Genomic DNA, 24,881 nt, shown 5'->3' on the forward strand with positions numbered 1-24,881 from the left:
TAAAATTTCTTTTCCGATTTCTTCAGTGACTTACTGTTCACTGCTGGGGAGATAGCTCAGCAGTCTGAGCACCCGCCTGGCAAGCCCAAGGACCAGGGTTCAATCCCCAGGACTGCATGCTGTGCCAGCCATGGAAACCAGGCACAGAGGCACATGCCCGCAATCCCAGCACTCGGGAGGCTGAGACAGGAAGATCACTGTAAGTCTAAGCTATGTAGTGAGATCCTGTACCAAATAAATAAATAAATAAATAAATAAAGGATTTTTTTTTAAAGTGCATTATTCATTCTCCACGTAAAATTTATAGTTTCTCTTGTTGTGGAGTTTTAGCTTCCTTCCACTGTGATCAGAAGAGACACAGGACATGATTTCAATCCCTTTTAATTCATTGAGGCGTGTCTTGTAGCCTGGCATACGGTGTGTCCTAGAGAAAGTTCCATGTGCTAAGGAAGAGGTTGTGTATTCTTCAGCTGTTGGGGAGAATCTTCTATAAAGGTCTATAGTCTAAGTTTAGCTCTGAATCATCTTTGTTGATATTTTGTCTACATTATTTATCTGTCATTGAGGGTGGGGTATTGAAATTCCCCTTTGTTGTTTTGGGATTTATTTGTCCCTTTACATTTAACAGTGTTTTCTTTATAAAATTAGGTGCCCTGCTATTAGGTATATACAGGGTTTTTTTTTTCTTTTTGTTTTTAGTGTATTTGGTACAGAGTCTCACTATGCAGCTCAGATTCGTAGTGATCCTCCTGTCTCGGCCTCCCCAGTATTGGGATTACAAGTGTGCACACCACGCCCGGTCTCAGTGGCCAGCTCAGCGCACCCGGGGAGGGCAGGGCTGGCACGGCGTGTGGTGCCAGGAATCGAACCCTGGTCCCTGCACTTGCCTAAGCAGGGTACATACATTTTCATAATCACTGTATCTTCTTTTTTTAAAATACCAAGGATTGAATCTAGTGCTTTTACACTGAGATATATACTCAGCCCTTTTAGTTTTTTTATTTTGAGACAGGGCCCAGCTTAGTAGCTAAATTGCCCAGACTGGACTTGAACTCACCCTCCTCCTGCTCCAGTCTCCAGAGTGTTGAGGTGATAGGTGTGCACCTGGCCCATCATCCCTTGGTTGTTCCTCAGTGACCTCTTTTTCTTCATGCAGTTCTTGCCTTGAAGCCCATGCCTGCTTATCTCCAGATTCCGTCTGGTTGGGCTGCTCTCTTTCCATCCTTTTACTCTAGCTCTCGGTGTGCCTTTGTTTTGCTTTGTATTTCGTACAGGGTCTAGAGGGTCTTACTACACAGATCAGACTCAAAGTGAGCCTCCTGCTTTCAGCCTCCCAAGCGCTGGGATTGCAGGCACGCAGCACCATGCCCAGTCTCAATTGCCATCCCAGTGCACCCTGGGGGTGGGGCTGGCCCGGCATGCCGGGGATCAAACCCTGGTCCCCACATCTGCCTAAGCAGGTGCTTTAATCCGCTGAGCTATCTGGCCAGCCTTCTTGGTGTGTCTTTACTCATGAAGTACATTTGGTTTTTTGGGAGTGGGAGTACAGGGAGGGCATCAAATTCAGAGGCGCATTTCTTAGAGGCAGTATATTGGGCCTTGTTTTTAATCCATTCAGCCAGTCTGTATCTTTTAACTGGAGAAGTAAGACCATTATATTCAGAATTACTGGTAAAATATACAGGCCTGTGTTTGTCATTTTACTTTCTTCTGGTTGTTTTGAATATTTTTTGCTTGGCTCTTCCTCTAACTTTATAGTTTGATGATTTACTATATTTATAATATGTGGGGTTTTTCTATTCCTTATTTTTTATTCTTACAGTGGGACTTACACTGTCATGTGCTATTATGGGGCCTCAGTGGAGACTGGGTGTTTTCTGTAGTAGGACTGCGCTGGCAGCGGCCCTAGTCCTGACCCAAGTGACACCACAGTCAACGGGCCATGCCACTCCACAATTCCCCAGCACCCTCCTCTCCCCCCACCTCACAATACCTGCTCCCCTCTCAGCAGCACTCGGTGGGTTTGTGTGACAGCGACCACCACCCAGGCAGCCCCCACCGGGCCAGTGCAGCAGAAAGCCTGTGGGGGCCCAGAGAGCAGAACACACGTGGGCTTCCGACCCCTAAAGCAGTGTAACTCAAACCAAAGACGCTTCTTGGCCGCAGCACTCGGAGGGAGTGCCGGGAGACAACATGAGCACTCCTTCCTAAGCCAGACTGCCGTGTGGACGGCAGACCTTGGTCTGTGTAGGCCGTAAGCTTGCAAGGACTGTGCAGCTCCCCAGCAGCTAGGGTTGGCCGGGCTTCCTCCATCTTCACCCTGCAGAGCGGAGCCTCTCGCGCTCCGGTCTCGGAGCCAGGGCAGCAGGCGCCATATATTTTGGTTTTCTTGCTGTGATGCTGTCCCAGGCTGCTGGGTCTTTACAAGGTTTCTGCTTGCCTACTGCTGAGTGGTACTGTCCCCCAGAGGTGCCCACCGCACGTGCAGCCATCGGCCTGTCACTGCAGTGGCTCTGGAGAGAAGCGAGTGCGCGCTGGGCACCTCTACTCCGCTATGTTGGCCGTGCTCACCTCGTGCACTTGGGAGGCACGGGACCGGCTTCCCCACCCAACTCAAATCCCAAGCCCCCCCAGCGCCTGCAGTCTCAGCACCAGCAGTTTCTTCTTGTGAGCTCCATGCTGTAGGGTGATCCTGGGCAAAGCCTCTGTCTCTCTGAGCCTCAGTTTCCCTATCTGTAAAATGGTGGGTGGATCACATCGTTGGCTCCACACAGGCTCACAGTGAGGAGATCCTTGTTAAAAATGAAGTCCAGGCCCATTTCGGGAGATTCTGGTGTAGCTGGTCCGGATGAGACCTGGGCAAATGTTTTTCACAAATTTCTCTCATGACTTCTTAGAGGATTCGAGCCTCAGGACTAGAATATTGTCAAAATCTCTTTACTTCTGAGAATCTAAGAACCATTCTCTTTCCTCACACCTTGCTCTGCCAGTGCAGTAGAGATGTAGACTTGTGGAGTGGGCTTGGGATGGGGTAGCTCCTGTACCAAGCGGATGTATCTTGCCTCAGCCACTTTCTGGAAAGTCACACGGCAGAGCAGGCACAGCCACTTACTGGAACCGGGACTGAGGACGTGGGAAGGAGCATACGTTCCCGGGCTGTGTCTGGCTCAGTAGATTCAGAATAGGGACTGGGAAGTCCTGGGGGGACAGAGGTGTTTCTTAAGCAGACAGGCACTTGACACAGCGTCAGCGGAGGGGGTGAGCCTCCAGGCTGTGGTTCTCCAGTCCCTGGAATCCCAGTGTCATCTCCAAAGGTCAGAGTACAAAGGTTATTCCCTAACAGTGCCACACCCAGATGAAGAGCCAGAGGCTGGTGGCCTGTCCTGCACTTACCTGTCCCCTGTGAAGGGGTGTGGGCAGGTACAGGAAGCTCCCTCAGAGGAGATGCAAGTGCTCCCTTCCTGGCAGGGTGTGGAAGTACAGTTCCTGGCTCCTCGGTGTTCTTCACAGTGCTTCCCAGAGAACGGCAGGGGACACTCGCAGACATAGCCTGGGAAGAGCGGGGGAGGGCGATGGAGTCACTGCCCGAGCAGCTGGATGGGACCAAGGCATGTTTGCAGGCTCAGACACACATGCTCCTGTTAATCATCATTTTCTTTTAATTTTTTAAAAAATCTTTCATTTATTTATTTATTGAGTACAGGGTCTCACTATGCAGCTCAGACTCGTAATGATCCTCCTGTCTCAGCCTCCCCAGCACTGGGCTTACAGGAGTGCTTCGCCACACAGGCCGGCACAGTGCGCCCAGGGTCTCAGGGCTGGCAGGGCATGCAGTACCAGGGCATGGCAAACTAAATCCTTGTGCGCTTGCCAGGCAGGCGCTTAGGCTGCCAAGCTATGTCCCTGGCCTGGGACAGTTCTTACAGGGCAGTGGCGTGCGCAGCCCTGCGTTTTATCAAGATCACGCTGGCGCCTGCTGGAAGGCCGGATGTGCAGAGAGAAGCTGGAGGGAACAGGAAGCGCTTGGCGCAAAGGAGAAGGAAAGAAGCGACAGAGGTCGGGTCACAGTGATGGAGGGCGGTGAGGCGCTTCCTGGATATTTTGTAGGTGGAAATGGTAATGCGATTAACAGGGCAGAAATAAGAAAATGGGGTGATGTCTAGGGTGGACGGTGGTGTGAGCACACAGCAGCCTTGGCGGCGCTGTGAACTGCACACTGCAGAGGCCACGTGTGAGCTCTTTAGTCCTGAGTTGTCAAGATAGCTATTTACATACGCCACACATGGGAACTCCACGAGAGAGAGAGAGAGAGAGAGAGAGAGAGAGAGAGAGAGAGAGAGAGAGAAACTCACACAGGTCCATAAAGAGATGTGCAAAGATGTGTGCGCAGCACTGTGGATGGAGATACGACTTCGAAGACACCCACGAGTATGGCTGGGAGGGAGGGACGGGAAGATGTCAGTGCGCGTGCACCGCGGGACTGAGCCATGGTTAAAAGCAGTGGGTAAGAGCTACTGGTGGCAGTGTGGATCGATCTTAAAAATATGCTGCTGAAGCTGGGTAGTGGTGCACGTCTGGCATCCCGGCTTTCTGGGAGGCTACAGCAGGCCCACAGATCTGAACCTAGGCCGGGCAACTGAGTGACTGAGGAAGACCCTGTCTCAACATTTACAGGCCAGGGAGATAGCTCAGCAGTCTAAGCGCCTGCCTGGCAAGCGCAAAGACCTGGATTCGATCCCTGGTACCACATGCCGTGCCAGCCCAGCACTGTGCTGGTGGTGCACACCTCTTAATCCCAGTGCTGGGGATGTGTGGTGAGACCCTGTACCAAATAAATAAATAAATGAATCTTTAAAAACAAACAAACAAAAAAACATTTACAAACAAAGAAAATGTTGGGGATGTAGCTCAGTGCAAAGCCCCTGGGTTCAATTCCCAGTACTGAAAAATAAATCCTGAGTGAACATGTAAAAAGTTACATATTAATAACACCAATTAAAACTTCGAGCATGCGAACCTAGTAATATGCACTGTGTAAGGACACACTGAAAAACATTAACTGTTCCCCCTCAGGGGCTGGGAGGATTAAGAGGTGGCCAAGAGGTCGCACAGGCTGCTGCTGCGCTGGTGCCTGATCTGTTCAGCTCCACACCCAGGTCTTCCGCATCCCCCAAGAAGTAGAATGAACAATCTTCTGGGTTGAGGGAGAAGACCGACGCATGTCGCCCCAGGTGCAGACCCAGCGGGTCCCCTGCTCCTTCTAGCCTGGTGAGGACAAGGGCGGGCTGTGTGGACAGAAGGCAGGGGCGCTGCCCCCAGGCCTGCACCACCTTGCCGCTCCCACCCAAAGGCCTCTGCCTCCACCCTGCCGCGGCAGTTTCCTGGGCTGTGAAATGGCGCTGTCGCTGCCTCCCATCCTCCTCCACCTGGGACGGAGGTGAAGGCGTGTGCTCTGTCGACCCACAGCGACACCAGCCTGCCAGCTCAATGTGCCACAGCCCCCTGGAAGGGCCTCGGGAGGAGCTCTGGCTCCCCACTCCTAGTGCTCACCTGCCCCGTGGTTGTGGGAGCACTTCCCGCCGTTGAGGCACGGGTTCCGGCTGCAGGCGCCACCGTGCGGACAGCACTGGCTGAGGGCCCGTCGCTCCAGGAAGCCTGCTGTCTTTTTGCCATGGACCAGCAGCCCCAGCCGCTCTCTGTTGACCACCACAGCGTCCAGGCAGCCCTCAAAGCCCTGGGAAACACCCGAGGAGGAATGCGAGAGGACAAGGCCACCCAGCACAAGGTGTCTTTTAGGCCTCAGAGCGTGGCACTTGTCTGGGACAGTAAGGGAGACATTGCTTGTGCTGTCAACTGACAGGTGAAGGGAAGTGTCTGTCTCCTCCACCAGGATGGAGTGCCACTTGTGGTCATTCACGGGATGCTGCGAGGAAAGGTTTCCATAGAAACCACCTGGACAGCGGTATTCCAGCTGGGGCGCTCCATGGGTCAGCTGCAAAGAAAGCCCAAACAGCTGTCAGCAAACCAGGAAGTCCTTATAAATCTGCTAGCTGGCTTCCAGCTCAAGGGCTCTTGCTTCATAGGCAGGAGGGGCAGTGGTTAGTGATTTTGAAGGGTGTTCTAGACACCATACCTGAGGGCCATAAAGACCCCCAGAGTCTCCTTTGGCTTCGCACTTTGCATGGGACAGTTGGAATGAGTTGTCCCCATTTCACAGATGGGAAAACTGAGGCCCAGAGGTGCCTTACTAGTCATGAGCCTGTAGTTTGGATTCTTTGTAGGCCCGTGCAGTGCTCCCTACTTGTAAACAGGCATTCAGGGATTCAAAACACCTTCCTCTCCCTCCCACTTCTTTATTCGGTCACTTATTAAAGGGGGGCTCCAAGACCTTTCAGAGGAGTCATGAGGAAAGACCGTTTTCATGATAGTCCTAATGCATTATGTGCCTTGTTGTCCTTGTTTTCTTACGAGTATAGAGTGGACTTGTGCAGATGTCTCACTGGCAAACACAAAAACAGACATGAGAAGCCAGTGGCCACCTATTAAGCCACGTAGAAGAGACTTGCAAACCTGTGGAGCAGGGCTACCCTTCCTTCTTTTTCTAGGTCTTGGAAAATGTGATGATTTTTCATGAAGATATGGCCTTCATATTAACAGGTAGTGGGTTTGCTATTATCTTTAAAGGAGGTAAGAAACAAATATTTTAAATTACCACAAATGTTCACAGCCAAAATCCATATAAGCAACTTTTCTTGTTTTTCTTTTTGTATTTAAGACAACATAGGACAAGATGTTCAGGGTCTCACTGCGTCAACTGGACTAGTAGTGACCGTCCTGTTTACAGCCTCCCAAGTGCTGGGAGAACAGGTGCGCGCCACCACGCCCAGTCTCAATAGCTGTCTCAGCACGCCTCGGGGGTGGGACCAGCATGGCAGGCCTGGGGAGCGAACTCCTGGCCCCTGCATCTGCCTAAGCAGCTCAGCAATTTTTAAGAATGTAAGAAGTCCTGAAATTCAAAAGTTGGAGGACTGCTCTGGCTTGGGGCATGTTGTCCACCCCCAAGGCGTAGGCATACCCGCAGCCAGATACTTTCCTGTTCACGCTGGGCTAGGTCGCTTCCTGTGGGCCCCATCTGACCTCTGACCCACTGAGTCCCAGAAGTTACCCCCCTACACAGCATTTCTCCTAGTTCTGCCAGGTTGGACACTAGCTGTGCCTTTATATAAGGGGGAAACCATATTATTATCACTTTCCATTAAGAGAAAAAGAGTAACAAAAACTAAGTGCAACTCAAAACACTGCAGCTGCATCACCTGGGAACACAGATCCGCTCCTCTCACCTCGGCTACAGCCTCGCTTGTCTCCTTCCCGGGAAAGCTTAAAAACCATCCTCCTCCTCCTAAGCACTGCCTTCTTACACCCTTGACTTCCCGTCTCTCTTTGACTTTGTGGAGCCCACCTGAGCCCACAACCTGGACGAATCCCAACTCTCCCTGATTCTACAGACTCGGGACTGCACATGCTGGAGAAGACGCGCAGGCCGTCTTGCCTCTGCTCGCCGCTCATTTCACGGCCAGGAGTCTCAAGTGAACCTTGAACGCTGTCCTGTCAGCAGCTCCTCCTCAGTCTTGTCACCCTCTGTCCTCAGACTCGGGGTGTTCACCCAAAGCCCCGGTCTTACTTCTTACTCCAGCCCTCAGTGGCGTTTGGGCCCCTCTTGCCATCCTTCCCTCCACCGTGACTAAAACCAGGCTCCTCACGGACGACCTGGACCCCACCCCTGTCCTGCTCGAAGGCCAGGTTCTCTTGACTCTCCTTGCCCTTTCCTACATTTTTATTCATTTCTAATCTTAAAAAGGGGGGTGGGCAAGAGAGCTCAGTGGTCTGAAGTGCCTGCTAAGGCGACCGGGGACTGAGCTCCTGCACCACATGCTGCACCCGCCCCGCTCTCAGGGCGGGCTGAGCTGGCCAAAAAAAAAAAAAAAGTTTTCTTGAACTTCATAAGTATTTTCTTTCCTCATCCCCTCTTTGCAGCAAAATCCTCCCCCCGCCCACCCCGCATTACCCTAAAGCCACTGGTGTCAGGGCACCCAGTGGCCTCGGTGTTGTCACTGAGAATAAGCTGCTCCCTGCCCACCTGCCTGGGCTCTCAGCGGAGAACCGCCCAGCCGATCCCTGCCTCCTTTCGCCTGCGTGCGTGCGCTGCTCGGCTTCCTGCTCGTTGTGTCCCTCCAGCATCACGCGCTGCCCGTTCTGTCTTGTGTTGGACCCTCCCTTGGGGCCAGACCCTCCACGCTGGAATGTCTCGAGGCTTTCAGGAACGATGCCCCAGTTTCCATCTCTGGGTCAGACCTCATGGCACCAGGCGGTTTTATCCACTCCTACCTGGAGGTCTAGCGGGCATCTCCCACACGGGTTCACACCGAGCTTCTGATGGCCTGCGGCCTAGCCCACCGCACCCTGCCCTCGTCTGCTGGGGCAGCTCCGTCCTTCTAGTTGGCTCAGGCCAAATCTCACTCCCCAAGTGGGGCAAAGAGATATATCTATGCATGTAAGCAGGATGGTTTGGATAACTGCACTATGGATTTCTGCTGCTCTATAGAAAGGAACAGTTATTGCTTAATTTTGTTTGGTTATTTTCTTCTTTCTTCATTTTTTTTTTCTTCTTTCTTTTTTTTTGGCCTATTTCTTCCTTCTTAATTTCTTCTAAGTTTTTTTCTCTCTTTTTCCAACTTTGCATGCATATATCTGGTAATCTAAACAACACAATATGCAATACAACAAACCCTGTCGAATTCATATTGTTTTGTTTGGTGAAGTTCTATATCATTTCTAATTTTTTCTTTTGTATTACTATTCTGTATATTCTTTCAAAAATTTAAAAACAAAACAAACAACAACAAAACAAATTTCACTCCCCAAGTTCTCCCCTACCCTTCGTTCAGCCCACTGAAAAATGCTGTCAACTTTATCTGCGAAGTCTTTCCAGAGGCAGCCACTGCTCCAGGTCCTGACGTCATCCTCGTCTCCTCTGCCGACCCCTCTCACCTAAGTTACTCTCACCATAGCCTTATGTCTATGTATCCCAACTTCGATATTTTTTCCTCTAAAGTCCTTCTTCAACACAGTAGCCATAGTGAGCCCCGTTGTGGTTTATACATAGAAGTCCCCCAAGAGCCTCCCGCACCCAGGCGAGGCTTTTGGAACGTGACTAGATTGCTGGGGCATCAGAGCTGACTTGCTGTAGGAGGCAGGGTCTGCTCAGGAGAGACTCGACTTGGAGGTATGACCCAGAAGCGTTCACCCACCACCCTGCCCTTGCTCTCTGCCTGCGCTCTGCGAGCCTTCCTGCCCGAGTCAGCTGACCATGCAAAGACTGACACATCTACAAACCATGAGCTGAAACAAGCCTCTCCCCTGAGGTACAGGCATCAGACACTTTATCCCTGAGAAAGGGACTGAGACAGTCTCTTTACAATGTGGCAGATTATTTGATTTGCTGCTCAAAACCTCATACACCCCACTTTGCCTGTTATAAAATCCATAATCTGTACATGGCTCACAAAACCTTTATAGATGTGTCCCCATCCCACAATGTCTCTGACCTCAAATCCTATAGTTACTGTCCCAGGTCCCCTCTTCTGGAGTCCTGGAGACCACCATGATGTTGCTTAAACATGCTAAAAGGCTTTCCAGTCACAAGACCTGGGCCTTGCTCTTCTGTGTGTTCCTCACGGGTGTCCACTAGCTCCCTCCCTCATACTCTTCAAACTATTGCCCAAATTGCAGCTCCCCTCACCCTGCTCCCTCAACCTTTTCTCTCCCTTCTTTGCCTGTAGGACTAGCCAGGTTGCAACTAGTCTATAATTTCCCCAGTTATTATGGATATGTTTATTGCCAGTCTCTCCTGCAGAATGAAAGCTCTAACCTGGATGAGACTCCAGCGCCTGGAACAGCACCTGTCACACAGTACAGATGCCCAATAATGTGTTGAACGAATGAACACCTCTCCACCTGCCAGTGTCCCCGGCCCACGTGACAAAAGTGTTACAATCAGGCACTTCCTGCGGGATGTGACCACAAGAGCTGAGACTCCTGCGGGACGTGACCACAAGCACTGAAGACTGCGGGGAGGAAACAACTTTTCCTCATGTGACTTTATGCTGGCCTAGTCACCTTGAGCATTCCCGGTGTAGCCAGCCCCCGCAAACACCGGCCGTGACCCCAGGGCAGGGTGGACCTGGCCATCTCTGTCTGTCTGCTGCGACTCCCTCTTGCCCCACAAAGCCAGCCACCCCACCAGGATGAGAAATGGACCATGCACGCCTGGACTGGACAGGCCCATGCCTTGGTCCCCGAGCCAGCCCCACAGTCCCTGACAAGAGTTCTTTGCCAGGAATCAGCATCAAGGACAACATCATGCAGCCCCCTGCTCCCCAGCCCGGGGTGCCCGCGTGCCACCTCCCCGGTGGGCGCGCCTTACCTTCAGGGAAATGGGGGCGGTCTCGTTGGTGAAGAGAAGGACAGCATGCGGCTGACGCGTTTTCAGAGAGAAACGGATGTGCCAGTTCTGCACCCCTGCGGGTCTGTACTGCACGTAGCTCTGACCACTGAACCTCGTGGCAGTCCCTGCAAAAGCCACCAGAGGTATCAGCACCACGGGAAGTGGCCCCATGGAGCCCACCGACGGGCTGTCTCTTCAGTCCTTAGGTGCCTCATATGCCACACAAGCAGAAAGAGGCTGGGGTGGGAGGAGTCCCTTCCAGGGTCTCGAGCTAAACAGGGCCATCCCTTGGTACACCTCCCACTGGCCCCAGGGACCACTGCATCAGGCCTAGCGTAAGGGTCAGGATCCATGAGCCTAAATCAAAAGAAAGCAAAGAGTGAAGCCAAGAATCTAACCAGTTGCTTGTGTGGAAATCATCACTTTCAGCTTACAGCTCCCATGTTACCGTATTTCTGACATCACTTGGAAGAGACAGAACCGCAGAGGCTTTTGCACGCAGGCATGATTCCAGGGTTCCCACCGTCTCCTTGTATCAGCAGGACTGCACTCATTTGGTAGGCATTCCCCAGTGAGAGCCCACACGGAGTTCAGGAGCATGCCCGGATCCCACCCAGCCCAGCTAGCTACCCCCTTCTGAGTGCTTCCCCAGAGAATCAAGAACACCATACCCCAGCCATCTATGTGCACCATGGTTATAGCAGCACGATCTGTCAGGGTGAATCTCAGAAGCAAGGATGGATAAAATGATGTGGTATTTTCATACAATTAACTTGGGACATTTATAGGGAAATGGATGTGACTGGAGCCCCTACTTATAAGTGAAATAAACCAGTCTCACATATGCAAACATTGTATTGTCTCTGTAGTGTGAGAAGCTGAAAAAGTAAGATCCAAAATGCACAACAGGTGTGGTGAAATGGAAGCAATTGCTCAAAAGGAAAGAGCAACTGGAATGGGGGAAAGGAGAAAAGATAGAAAGGGAAAGGAAAAAAAATATATATGCACACACAGAGAATATAGTTAAAACAGACAGACTGCTAACTGTATAAACTCACTGGAAGGCTAGTATGTACCTATACTGCTTGACTGGCTTTCACGCCTACAGCTTGCACTTTTAGCAACTACTTTGAAGGTAACAATGCGTAATGTGCTACACATTGTCACTCTCCTGCAATCTTGTTTTAAAAGTTTACATGATGGGGCCAGGGAGATGGCTCAGTAGAATAAGCGCTTCCCTGGCAACCGCAAGGGCTTGAGTTTAATCCCTGGTTCCGCCAAAAAATAAAAAAATAAAAATAAAAAAAAATTTTACACTCTTGTTTTTATTGTTTATTTTTCTTCTCTTTAAAATAAAAGAGCACTCCAGGATAAACCGAGAGGGCTGGTGACAGATGGTGTGGCCACCTTCTGCAAAGTCCATACCCTCTGCCCCTCTTGGTGACTGCTACAGCACAGTTGCAAAGTAAAGGGTCTAAGAATTCACCTATCCTGGAGATTTTAAGTGTATTTGGCCCTAAGACACACTTACATGGACACGCTTAGGAACAGCATGTGGAAGAACGCCCTTTGAGAAATACTGTGCTAGATTCAGTACTGCCTTCTAGAACTGAGTCCGGCTGTTAAATCACTAAACACCCAGCCTAAATGAGCCTGCACAATTCTGGGGAAATGGTGATGGGCGCAGGCTCCAGATACCTGGGAAAGAAGAACTGTTAAGGCCAGTCAAATAGCTCAGTGAATTAAAGTGCCTGCAAGCAGGCGCAGGGGCTGGGGGTTTGATCCCTGGGCCTGCCATGCCAACCCCATCCCTGGGGCATACTGAGATGGCAATTGAGACTGGGCATGGTGGCACGTGCTTGTAATCCCAGCTCTTGGGAGGCTGTAAACAGGCAGATCACTAAGAGTCCAATCTAGTAGTGAGATCCCGAATACCCTGTAGACCCTTCCCCTAAAAAAATACAAAAAGGAGAAGAAGAAGGAGGAGGAGGAGGAGGAAGAAGAAGAAGAAAAGGTGAAGGAGAAGGAGAAGGAGAAGGAAGGAGGAGAAGGAGAAGAAGAATTGTTGAAGAGAGGAAGTAAGGGCCAAAAGAGAAGAACCAGATGGCCCAAGGGAGCAGGGGTCCAACATCCAGAGTCTGCCTCCCTGGCGACCCCAGCGCAGCAGGGCAGGACTGCATGGGATGCTAAAGATTAGCAAGATCTTGAATCCGCAAACTTGGTAAAGAACAGGACTATCTAGGGAACTAAGCCTGGCTCTTCCTATAGTGGGAGTCATGCAGCAGGTTTGGGTGGTGCCTGGAAATATGGAGTAAAAAGTCATCTCCGATGTGTGGCTGGAAAGGACCCCAAGGGACACTTCTGAGATGTGGGTCACACTGATTCTGTCTGGGGTGCTGATCATGTAGGTCTATCCAGCTTATGCAAACAATCAAGGTTTATACTTATGACATACGAACTGAGGTTCTGAGCATCACATTTCATTAAAATGCATCTTTAAAGCCCTCTACCAAAGTGTTTCTGCCACTCAGTGAGCCTGTCTAGGATTTATCCAAGGGTAGGCCTTGGATCACTTCTCTACAATTAAATCCCAATTGCAGGACTCACCCAAGGTGTTCTAAATGATGAAAAAAAAAAAAAGCGGAGGCTACATCTATGAGTAGGCATCCTTAAAAACCAGGTGAATATATACAATGTTGAATTCTAGCAGCCCTGCTCTCCAATACCAAGGGGTCAGGAGATATTCCAGCCGCATCAGCTTTCCCTGAAGCAGGCCTCACAGCAGGAACTGCAGGGGATCCCTTCCTCACCCTGGGTAGCCCTCCCAGCCTGAGTTCAGTGGCCCTGGGAGAAAGGTCACAAATCTGGGAAAGAATTTGCAGAATGCAAACCCAAAGGATCCGTAGAGGTGGGTTGGGTGGGCAGAGGGTGATGGCGAGCTGAAGGAGCTGTCCTGCTCTCACCAATGATGGGCCACTCTAGAGCACTGGCCTTAATGCAAGGGTGGTGGGTGGGTCTCAGGCAGAAAACTGGGTTTCAACTTGGAGAAGAGCAGACCAAGTGCTCCAGGAACCCAGCCATCAGGCAAGGCTCTATGGTGCCAGGCCAAGCAACCAGCTCCCAAATCCAGTTTCAACTGCAGAAGGACCACGGGTGTGGCTCAGGGCAGGTGACTTGTGCACAGACATGGCACACAGCAGGCTCGTTAGAGAGTCTGTGGTGACAGCTGCCACCCAGCCCACCCTCACTGTGGGCAGGCTCCCTAGGCCAACTGCAGGAGGTGGCGGTGTTATTTTCTCTGCTTACAGATTAAAAACTGGAGCTAGGAGGATTTTTATAACAAGCCCAAGGCTACACAGCTAATACATCGGAGAGCTAGGGTGTGAACCTACAGTGAGTCTAAATTGTGAGCTGACACCCAGCACTCTGGTAATGGTGGTGGTGGCGGTGGTTGTGATTTGTGTTTATCGAGTGCTTTCTTCTGTGTCAGGCACCCTTCTAAGCACATACCTCACATTTCATACTCATTTAATCCCTGCAGCAGCCAAGCCAAAGACAAAGAATGGTGAAGTAACCCTCCTAAGTCACCTCACCAGCAAGTGGGAGAGCTGAGATTTGAACCTAGGCAGTCTAACACGGCGGTCTGTGCTCTTCGCTGCAGTGTTAAACTGCCGACTGTGATTTTCAGAATCCCCCAAAGTGCCAGAAATTGGGCTATCATTTTATCACCACATCTTGTGAGGCCACAGTTGTCTGAGATGTTTGGCCCTATTAAAGCTTCCCCGGGGCTCTCCCTCTGAGCCTCAGCAGGCTTTCCGGGCTTAGGCACAGCCCAGTGGGCAGGCCCTCTCCTCACCGTTGCAGGAGCAGGTCCTCTCCAGGCGGTGCCGTGGCGTGAGGATGCTGAGCCTGGCGGTGCTGTACGTAGGCCCAACCCTGGGGTCCAGGTGCACTGCCTCTTGGCAGGGCTGAGCCCGGCAGCTTGGCTCCTGGCAGGGCACCACAGGCATGGCTGATCTCATCTGAATTCCCACTGAGTGCTCCATCTCCTTGGCTGAGTGTGTGACGATAGATGCCAGCTCCTGGAGGTTATGGAAGGCTCCGGAATGCCCCTCGAAGACCAAGAGCATGTCCACACCAGCTGTACCCTCGGCAGGCTGAAGGCTGGCCAAGTGGATGTTGGCTCGCCTGATGTCCAGCTTGTTGCTGAGGAACCGCTGCAGGTTCCGCCAGTGGTCGCTCACCAGCTCCTCGGGCGTGAGCTGGTGGAAGCCCATCCACAGGGCCTGCCGCAGGGCCTCCTGCCCTACATGCCACACGTGCACGTGGACCCCGGCAGTGGTGGAGGAGGTCCCATCGCTGACGGTGACATTGAACAAATAGCGGCCACGAGGCAGCCCCTGGGTGGCGATAATCTTGCCATCAGCCGCACCCACGGAGAAGCTCCTGCCCAGGGGCCCCTCTGCTGCCAGGCTGTAGGTCAGAGTGTCCTGGGGGTCTCGGTCTGTGGCGTGGATTTTACCCACCATGCCACCCTGGAACTCCTCCTCGCCGATGGTGATAAAGATCTCCAGAGGGAGGGCGGAAGGCGGATAGTGGCTCTGCTCCATGACGTGGACGCTGACCCACGTTGAAGATGAGAGGGGAGGGATGCCACTGTCTGATACCTATGGGCAGAACGAACACTGCCATTACCCAACAGAACTCTGGTCCTCTGGGCTGTGACTGAGGACAGCCTCCCTGGGACGCCGCATCTCTCTGTCCTTCCTGCCTAAGGGCAGGCTTAGTGTGTTGTCACATTTGAAAAGAGAAATTTAACTCCAAAAGCATATGTGCAGGCTCCAGGCTTTCTGGAGGTGCTCAGGAGTTACAGCCCCTTATCACAGTAAAAGAACTCAATTTCCCATTAGTCATGTCCCAGATACACACTCAGGCCTCCATCCTTCTGGAAGCTTCCTTGTTTGTCTCTTCCGTGAACAGTCATCCAGTGTCTCTTAGCTAATCAGATACACATTTTTCAGGGCACCCCACCCAGCCCAAGGAGAGTCTTTTTGGGAGTCCCTTTATTATGTGATTGGAGTAGGTATGGGGCTTTCTTCTTTAGGTCATTCAATAAAGATTTCTCAGTTTCCTTCCATGGGACTGGCCCACTGCTGTGATGACGGAAACAAGGAGAATAAATGGGCTACCAAACAGGCAGGAGTGTTTCAGACTTGGATAATGTACAGTGAAGGAAATACACAGTGTGGTGTGAAAGAGAAGCGAAAGTGAGGGGTGTGATTTGGATCGGGCAGAAGTGCCGGGTCTCCAAGGAGTGCTGGCTAGGCCAAGGCTGATGAGATGAAGCGTGACAGACAAGGGATGGCCCTGAAGGGTCCTGGAGTGAGCTCGGCGAAGCAGAAAGAGGCCCCGTGCCGGGAGCGTGGTGGGGGAGGAGGGCAGCCTCGCCAGCAGGCCGAGGGGCACACGCGTGGGGTTGTGTCAGTGTGACAGGAGCCCCTGGAAGGCTCAGGTAAGGGTGGCATGACCCCATTAAGTAGGAAAAACAAGCTAAATAAAAGTTGCATGCTCCTGTCATGTTTCACCATACATCACTGCCACTTTCTGTCCAACTTAGAGAGGTACGAAGCCTGCCTCTGTCTCCTCTAGGAAATTATCACTTCTCAGCTGTCAGCAGGGTCTCCGCAGTGTTCCCTGCAGACATGGCTCATTCACTAAGACTTAGTGGGCACAGGACGTAAGGTGACACTGCCTGCTGGGAACTGCGCCGAACGCTCAGGAGACGTCTGTGCCAGCTGCAATGGTTCATGCTACTCGCGACCGTAACTCACGCTAACACCAGTGCAGCAGTAGCTTATAGCATACTCGTCATAACATATAGCTAGCTCAGCTGAGGACAGGCCACATGCCAGTAACTCTTACAAATGTGTTATCATAGTTTTTCTTTCTCATGAGAGGGGGTCCCTGAAGCCTCCCATTTTACAAAAAGCTCAAGGAACTTGCCCAAGGTCACAGCAAGCTCAAGCAGAGGAGGCCTGCGCAGAATCTGAAGGCAGGGTCTGCAGCGTGTTTGCTCACTGGCCTGTCTGCTTCCTCACAGCGAATGGAAGCAGAAACATGGAATAAACCTGAGGGTATAGCGAGGCCCGTAGCCGCTGGCCTGCCTGGGCCCAGCCCTCAGCGCGGACTTCACAGGACAAGGCTCAAGCTGTCCCGTCTCTCTTTCCCCAGGGAAGCGCCTTTGGTGCTGGGAATCACGGACCCTAGCCAGCACTTCCCCTGAGAGCCGCGTGTCCCATCACCCCACTCCCTGGACACCTGAACTTCTACCTGTTGGGAGTCAGTTATCCCCTCGCACAAGGATGTGCAAGACAGAGCCTTGTCTTACTCTCTGCCCCACCTCACACCCTCTGAGTTGTTTCAGGGCTGTATTGGTCACGACCACCTCGTAAGGGAGCCAGGAGTTGAGAGTCACTTTCTTCTTTGTATACCCACATCCAAGCCATCAGGAACTCCTGCCTATTTACATGCAAAAACTGTCCCAAATCTGCCCCACCCTCCCACTGTCACTTTCACTTCTGAGAGAGGTCTCAGCGCTCTTACGAGAGCTTGGGTTGGCAAGCTCTGGGCATCCAGCCTCGCCAAACTCTCCACAAAGCTTCAGAATGGACCTGAAAGACAGGGAGATCGTGTCCCTGTTGTAAGCCCTGCAGCAACTTCACGCTGTGCTTGGATTAGAGTCCAGCAGTGTCACCGGGCGCACAACGAGGGGCTGCCCGTCCTGGCTTGCCGAGGACAGTCTTGGTTTTGACCTGTTGGGATCAGTTATCATTAATCAACTATTCTTAGTGCCTGCCATGGACTGAATGTTTGTGTCCATGCAAATTCATTTCTTGACCTCTAATTCCCAGGGTAGCAACATCGTAGGGAAGGCCTTTGGGAAGTAAGAAGACGGAGCCCTCATAAAGGGACTTAGTAGGAAGAGGCTAGCTAGCCAGCTTGCTGTCTTCCTGCCATGTTCATATCGGAAGAGGAGCCTTTCAAGAACCTGGCTGTGGCGGCTCTTCAATCTCAGATTTACAGAATGATGAGAAACACATGCCTGCTCTCTAAGCACCGATCTGTAGGATTTTCCCATGGCAGCCCCAATGAACTAAGGCAGCACCTCTCAACTCTCAGCGAGTCATAGTTGGGGCTATAAGCTACACAGCTGCCACACCAGGCTGGTACCCCAGGTTCCCCTCAAATGTCCCCTGTGTGCAAGTACACATGTCCCCTGCCTTAAGTCTGTTATCACTTCATTTCTGTACTCTAATTTATAAAGGTATTCTTTATCTGTTTATTGTTATCTATTATTATGTTCTGGCTGTGTAGCCCAGGCTGGCCTTGAACTCATAGTAGTCCTGCCTCAGGCTCCCAAGTGCTGGGATTACAGGTATGTGCCACCAGGCCAGCTGCTGGCTTAGATTCTAATTATGGAAGTAACCAGTGAAGCCCAGGAGGAGAGGAGCCCCACTCCTTTCCCCTGTTCTGTTCCTAGAACCTGGGGCCTGGCACATGGCAGATACTCCATAAATACTTGGTGAGAGACTGAACAACTGAATGAATGAAAGAATACATCATCCCAGCCCAGAAATGCATACAGTGCTAGAATCCACTGGATTTGAGATCTGGGAAAGGAACTTGGGGAGTGAACTAAGGGAGAAAAGTCTGACCATCACGTTGGCCACTGTTCTTGGGCAATTCTCATACAACCTGTGACAGTGCCCCACAGTCTTGAGTACTCTGAGCCTTTTCCTACTGACCCAAGCACTGGCAGTGCTTTTGATAGCGTGTCTGGTGTCTTCACGGAGGCCACCACAAACCAGGCGCCGGGCACAGCTCTCACCTCGATCTGCAGCTGGTACAGCTCCTGAGCCCCCCTGCTTAGGCCTGCAGTGGTCACCAGCCACCCTTCTGGAGTCACTCGGAAGGCGGAGCCAGCGTTGCCCTTAGTGATTCTGAATGAGTAGGGGGGCCCATTCTCCGGGGAGTCCGGGTCACTCAGGATCAGTTGCAGGACTTTGCTGCCAATGGGGGAGTTTTCCTGAGACCAAGACAGAGAGCAAAGTGAGCTTCCCCAGTCCTCTGCCAGGCATCTTTCTAGACCTTTTCATCTAGGAGCAGTCCTTGGCACTGTGCACCCGGCTGGCACCATCCATGCGTTCTGCTCTGCGACCTTCAAGCAGTGCTGGGTCTTAGGGACAAAGCTTACTGAGACCGAAGTGTTCTTAGGGACCAAGGGGAAAGCTTTGATCTATAGACAGGTGACCTGAGAGAGGTCACACAGCTGATGAATCATACGGACAAGGTAGTAGCCAGGAATGTGGGGATTTTGCAATTTGCAGGGTCAACGGAGAGCCCACAAGTCGTCTCTTCAGTAGGAGATCAATGTGCTACATTGGTGAGCACATTTAAAAACGAACAGGAATTTAACTAAGCAAATATGATTGTCCCAGTATCATTTCATGCTTTGTTCCCTAACCCGGGAGCTCAGTACGCTATCATACTGCAATGGCTGGCTGTTTTAGTATCACAGTCTTATTTAACAACAGAATCTAACAGCTCTGGTGGCTACCTGTCCAATAGGTATTGCTTCTCTGATTCTTACAAAGCCTTGTTCAGGCACATAACTGGCCATCTTCTCAGGCCAGAGTGCCAGTCTCAGGAGGGAGTGGATGAAGATTAGCCCAAGTCAGCCATCAGAATCTGATTCCTTGGGCCAGGTTTGGGTCTTGAAGAGGTGAGCATGGAATCCAATCCAACCACTGGAGAAGTTTATCAAGTGATGCTTCTGAAAACCCTTCTCTGACAACTAAAAAAATCCTTCCAAAGAAGTGCCCTTCCTTGTGTCTTTAGAGACCGTTACGTGAGCATGCGATTCTAAAGCTGCAGCAGCCATTCTGCAGTGAGGGAGAAGGCGAAGGAGTTTCAAAGACGTTGACCCAAAGCCACGATGCTGCTTCCTGTAGAAATGACCAACTCTGAATGGAATTTTCTATCATTTTAACAAGTCCATGTGACTTGGCCAACTTTTAGTCAGATCATCTGCTCTGTGTATTGAAAGCTTCTTGGCTTAGAACACACAAAGCAGGTTGGAGTGGAGCACCCTCGGTGATGCCGGGACCCAGAATTCTCCCTTATCCACTTCCTTGCCTCCCTCGCCACTAGGGCTTGGGCAATTCCTCCACAAAAGCACAAGGCCCTCTTCAAATCCTATTTGAAAACTATTGGGAGCCACGGAAGCTGGAAAACTGGTCAAATGTGTGTAGGCAGGACTAGGCGTCAGTGTCTAAAGCAGACGAGCTACCGCAGTCCTGAGATAAGCACCCTGACTGGTTCATGTTGGCTATTAGTCACTAGGCAACCTTGCGTCACATGTCACTAACTTTGCAAAGGTATAAGTAAATGTCCCCGTTTTCTTTTTGCTCCTGGGGTCATCTCCCCAAGCAGGCGGACGAGCCAGCACCTAACCAGCTGTCGTCTTCTTGTCTATCTTTTCCTCATTTCTGCCACCGTTTCTCCCTGGGTAGAATGGGTCACACAGATCCTCACAGCAAACCACTGCTACTGTGAAAATGACTTAGGACCAAGAATATCAATGGGCTTTAAGTCCTGAGTGTCACATACTTTAGCTATAGTGTGTTTCTGTGTCTCCATTCTTTTAAGCCTGTGGAATAGGTTTTACTTACTTCACAAGGATATCAGGAGCCCCCAGTGGGTGGAGGACAGGAAAATGCCTAACACAAACCTGACATGTTAATGCCACAGTTCATACCCTCCTTTGGCCATGGGCATTGCCTTTAGCAAGGATATGAGTGGCTAAGTCGCAGCTGCTGTGTGGGGACTTGGCTGCCACTGGAGAGAACCTCCCACCACAGGGGACCAAAGTGAAAGATAGGCTTCGGGAGTCCTGGGGCGCTCAAACTTACCTGGACAGCAGTGCTGTAGTTGAGCTGGAAGAATCTAGGTGGGTTGTCATTGATATCAACCACTTGGACGTCAACGTCTACATCCGCATGCAGTGGAGGCTGCCCGCTGTCTGTGGCGCGCAGCTTCAGGGCATAGCTAGATGTCTGTCACAAGAAGCCCAATGGCAGGTTAGTGACAAGGCCCCTCACATCTGCCCCTTGACTCACTGCTAATATTTTCCAAAAGATGAGCCAGAGATGCCAGCCATATGGCGTTGTATGGCTCAGGCTCTGGGATCAGGAAAAAGTGGGTGTGGTCTACAGTCAGTTTCTAGCTGTAGGGCTTAAAAAGGGGGACTATACTTATGTATGGATAAGGGCAGGACCAACTTCTTGGGCTCACCTGGAGATCAAATGACACAATTTAGCAAAAGGCACAATACACAGTAAGTGGTAAATGGTGGTGGTTCCTGCAATGAGCCAGTGATCTCCAGTGAATTGTGAGCAAGGTCTCAGCCCCTCTTGCTTCTGGTCTTCCAGTTCAGGTGGCCTCACAGAGAAAACTGGATGACCCGGGTATGGGAGGTGGGTGCTGGCCACAGCTCATCATACAGACCAGCAGCAGGGCCACATCCCTGCTCTGAGGAGCACAGTGGGACCCCGCCGTTACCCACCTGTTCCCAGTCCAGGGCCTTGGCCACCTGCAGCTCCCCCTTTTGGGGGTGGACGATGAAGTGCCCCAGTTGATTCCCTCCTACAAGGCTGTAGGTAATAGCGCTGTTCAGGGGTCCATCCTCGTCGGCCGCTGACACCTGTGGTGGGGGATGGTGAATGTGAGGGGAGGCAGAAGAGGGACCAGAAAAGAACCCTGGCAAGGCCCCAGCAGCATAGAGGGACAGATAGGTCCCCACCCCAGCGGCTGCCACTGGCTGCCTCCTCACCAAGGAAATTGCTTGTGGATTTCAGCATGCTGTGCATTCATTCATAGTGACAGGGTGTTAGCGTCTGACCTGGGAGGCTAGAAGGAAAGGAATGGGCCTCAAGGAATATTCCTGCAGGGAATTTAGTGACTAATTTTATGGGTGATTCTAAGTTGGGGCAAAATATGAGAGGGCTCATGAGGGCACAGAGCACACGGATCCATTCTACCTGGAGAAATCAGTGCTGGGTTCAGGAAGCCCTGAAGGGTGAGGAGAGCTCCTGCAAGGGGGCTGGCAGCGTGCATGGAGGAGAGACATGTAGCTGTCTGGAGACAGGTGCACCTTCAGGTGTGCATGGGGACAGAAGGAGGGAAGCCTGGGAAGCAGAAAGGAAGCTCAAGAACTGTGATGATAGGGGGCCGGGGAGATGGCTCAGTGGAATAAGCGCTGCCCTGGGAAGCACAAGGACCTGGGTTCACATACACAGGCACCCCATGGCCCCCACTGTGACCAGACTGCCCTTCCCAGGCTTTAGTGCCTCTGGCCAACCACTGAGGCCTGGTCTAGCTTCTCTCTGTGCTCTCCTACCAAAGCCTGCTTGTTCCAGCCCTTCTATCAGAGTCCAAATTGATCAAATGGCTCTAGTAGGTCCTGTCCCAAGAGATGGTTTGGTGGAGTAGTTACCAATCAGACCCAAATCCTTAGCATATCCAGTCCAGCCCCACAAAGAGCAAAACTTCACATCCTTACTGTGAGGATGACGTCTCCCACAATGGCATTCTCTGAGACCCTGACGCCGTATAGATCCTTGGGGAACCGGGGGCGGTGCTCGTTGACATCTGTGATATTGACCACAATAGTGGTCACGTCACTGAGGGAGGAAGAGGCCTTCCGGCTGCACTCAATGGACAGGAAGTACTTGGGGCTTGTCTCAAAATCCAGGCTCCTGTTGACATATAGGATCCCTGAAGGAAATAAGGTGCAATAGACACAGGGAAGCAGAAAATAAAGTTTTGAGCCCAGCTCCAGAAGAAGCAACTCAAAGGGGCTAGCAGGGCTGGATTTCCTCCTGTCTCCCTCTTTGATGTTTCTACCTTTTTCCCCTTCATCCCCTCTTTTTTTCTATAATTCCTAAAAGCTCTTTTTTCCCTCATTTTTGTAATATCTCATTTAAATCTGTGATGCTAAATTTATCTCCTTAAGCTCTATAATGGAGGACCAGGATGAAAACACCTGAATTCAGTGTCCATCTTAGCAACAACCCCCCCCCAAAAAAAAAAAACAGTGAGCCATTATGAATGATGCAGTTACAGAGGTGAGGGGCAAGCCCTTTATGACATTATAAATATGCAGTTGGGCAATCCAAACTATGAAAATGTCAACCAGATACCTGACTCAAAATATGGCATTAAATAGTTGGTAGGAGGGAAAGAGAAGAAGTCTAGTGTTCAAGAGAGATTTAGGTCGTGCTGCATATCCACTGGGTGCAATAGAGAGACACTTGGGGGTTACAGATGAAACAACTTTAGCACAAATTTATGGGATGTTCTGAAACGTTGCTTGGCTGGTATTCAATTATACTAAGGAATCATTTCTTTTTTGGTGAGATAAGGTGTTGTGGTTTTGTTTATGAAAGTAGTTTATCATTTAGAGATTCATACTAACTTGTTTATAAGCGAAATGATGATCTATCTGGATTTGCTTTGAGATTCCTCATTGGGAATGAAAATACAGTGAGGAAGGAGAATACCCTCTTGTGTTCAGCAGCGCATGTGCAGTGTTTTTCAAAATAACTAAGAGTCTAAAATTTCCCAACACAGAGAACTGATAAAGTTTTCAGGAGACAGAAATGCCAGTTACTCTGATCTGAATTACTGTGCTGTATTCCCATAAATCTGAACAAATCTCACAGGTCAATCCAAAATCTTGAAAAATAAACTAACTCTTGGAAAGGAATTGGGGGGTAATGCTGAGATTAATAAGATGAAAAAGATTATTTTCATGTATGAAGATACCATTCTGAAACCCAGTATTTTATAAAAATTAACATGCACTAATTTTGAAATATATTAAAAATTAATTTCTGGAAATGGAAAAGCAAATCCCAGCGGTGGAGTGAGGTTGAAGAATAGGATCAAACCAGACTTAATGTTCCTAAGGACAGAGCCTGGGGAAGCACTCTACCAGCCTGCTTCTTCTACGTCTAAAATCTCCATAATAAAAACTTTTTAAAAATTCTGCTCGGGTCAGAGGTGGCTGCTGGGAGGCCGCGGGTGGAGCGGACCTGGGCAGCGCCCTGGGAGTGTCTAGCTCAAGGATGGTGGCCCGTTCTTTCTCTCTCCATGGCCCTAAGGGGAAATGCCTGGATATCTGGGGTGGGAGAAGGGCGCGGCCTGTCCCGCGCTGAGCTCCGGTTCCAGCAGGCGTGAGCTCAGGCCAGGCGGCCGCCAACGGTGATGGAGAGGGGGTCACTGCGGGCCCAGGAGGCGGAGTCCCGGGAAGGCTGCCCCCCAGGCGCGGCAGGGCGAGGCGGGACCGCGCAGGACAGGCCGAGGCTGCAGCGGGGCGGGCGGGCGGGCCTCCCGGTCCCCTCACCTGTGCGGGCGTCCAGGCGGAAGCGGCCCTGCTCGTTCCCGCTGACCACGCGGTAGCCGGTCTTCTCGGCCCCGGGCCGGGTGAGCGCGGCCAGCGCCAGCACCTGAGCCCCGGGCGGCGCGTCCTCGCGCACCTGCAGGCTGTGCTCGGCGTGGAGGAACACGGGCAGGTAGTCCTCGAGGCCCACCACGGACACCGACACGGTGCCCAGCGCCGACAGCGGCATGGGGACGCCCAGGTCGGAGGCGCGGACCGTGAGCTCCAGCACCGCCTGGGGCTTCGCAGGCAGCGGCTTCTCCAGCCGGATCACCCCGGTGGCGGCGTCGATGGAAAACTGGCCTTCGGCAGAATCCGTCAGAGAGTAAACCACCTGGGCGTTGGCGCCTGTGGGAGGACGAGTGTGATCCCCTTATCCTCGGCCCTGCAGGCACCGCACAGCAAGCACGGGAGGGAGGAGGGGGTCCCCAAAAGGCCAAGAGCGTAGGGTAGGAGCGAGGCCTCTCAAGCCAGGCCTCTAGCCCAGGCCTCAGAAGATAAGGTTTTGTTGGGAGCGGGGTGGCGTAGTTGGCCAACCTATCAAACCACCTGAAGATGTAAGTGGCCAGTAGGATCCCACGTCAGTTTCTACACGGAAAGGGAGCAAGATGTAACACCCTTCCTGAGTTCTCTGCTGGGCGTGGAACAGTTCTGTGTCTTCATCATGGTGTGGGTTACACACATCTGTGCGTGGGATAATACTCCACAGGACCAGGCACATGGGCACACTGCCTGCGCACAGGTAGGCCTGTGCTGCACGTAAACAATGCCACCACGGCAACGAGTGCACACAGAACCCAGCGAAATGGAATGAGGCTGTGCCCCGCTAGCACTGTCAGCCAATTTCTGGTTCCACGACACTTTTGGAGGAATATG

At 51.5% G+C, this 24,881-nt stretch overlaps 1 protein-coding gene across 1 annotated transcript in view; it reads right to left on the bottom strand.

The window, feature by feature from the left end:
- Fat2 (FAT atypical cadherin 2) overlaps positions 1–24,881 on the bottom strand; it is an 88,829-nt gene that overhangs the window by 4,979 nt on the left and 58,969 nt on the right. The window contains exons 14-22 of the mRNA XM_004629367.2: positions 23,970–24,353; positions 22,125–22,339; positions 21,129–21,266; positions 20,476–20,619; positions 18,393–18,590; positions 14,361–15,171; positions 10,484–10,629; positions 5,551–5,992; positions 3,394–3,550 (exon numbers count right to left, since the gene is read on the bottom strand). Coding sequence (XP_004629424.1) covers positions 3,394–3,550; positions 5,551–5,992; positions 10,484–10,629; positions 14,361–15,171; positions 18,393–18,590; positions 20,476–20,619; positions 21,129–21,266; positions 22,125–22,339; positions 23,970–24,353 — 2,635 coding nt within the window. The remainder of the gene's footprint in view (positions 1–3,393; positions 3,551–5,550; positions 5,993–10,483; positions 10,630–14,360; positions 15,172–18,392; positions 18,591–20,475; positions 20,620–21,128; positions 21,267–22,124; positions 22,340–23,969; positions 24,354–24,881) is intronic.

This window comes from Octodon degus, unplaced genomic scaffold (assembly GCF_000260255.1).
Source record: "Octodon degus isolate 3935 unplaced genomic scaffold, OctDeg1.0 scaffold00029, whole genome shotgun sequence".
In the NCBI taxonomy this organism is placed as follows: Eukaryota; Metazoa; Chordata; class Mammalia; order Rodentia; family Octodontidae; genus Octodon; species Octodon degus.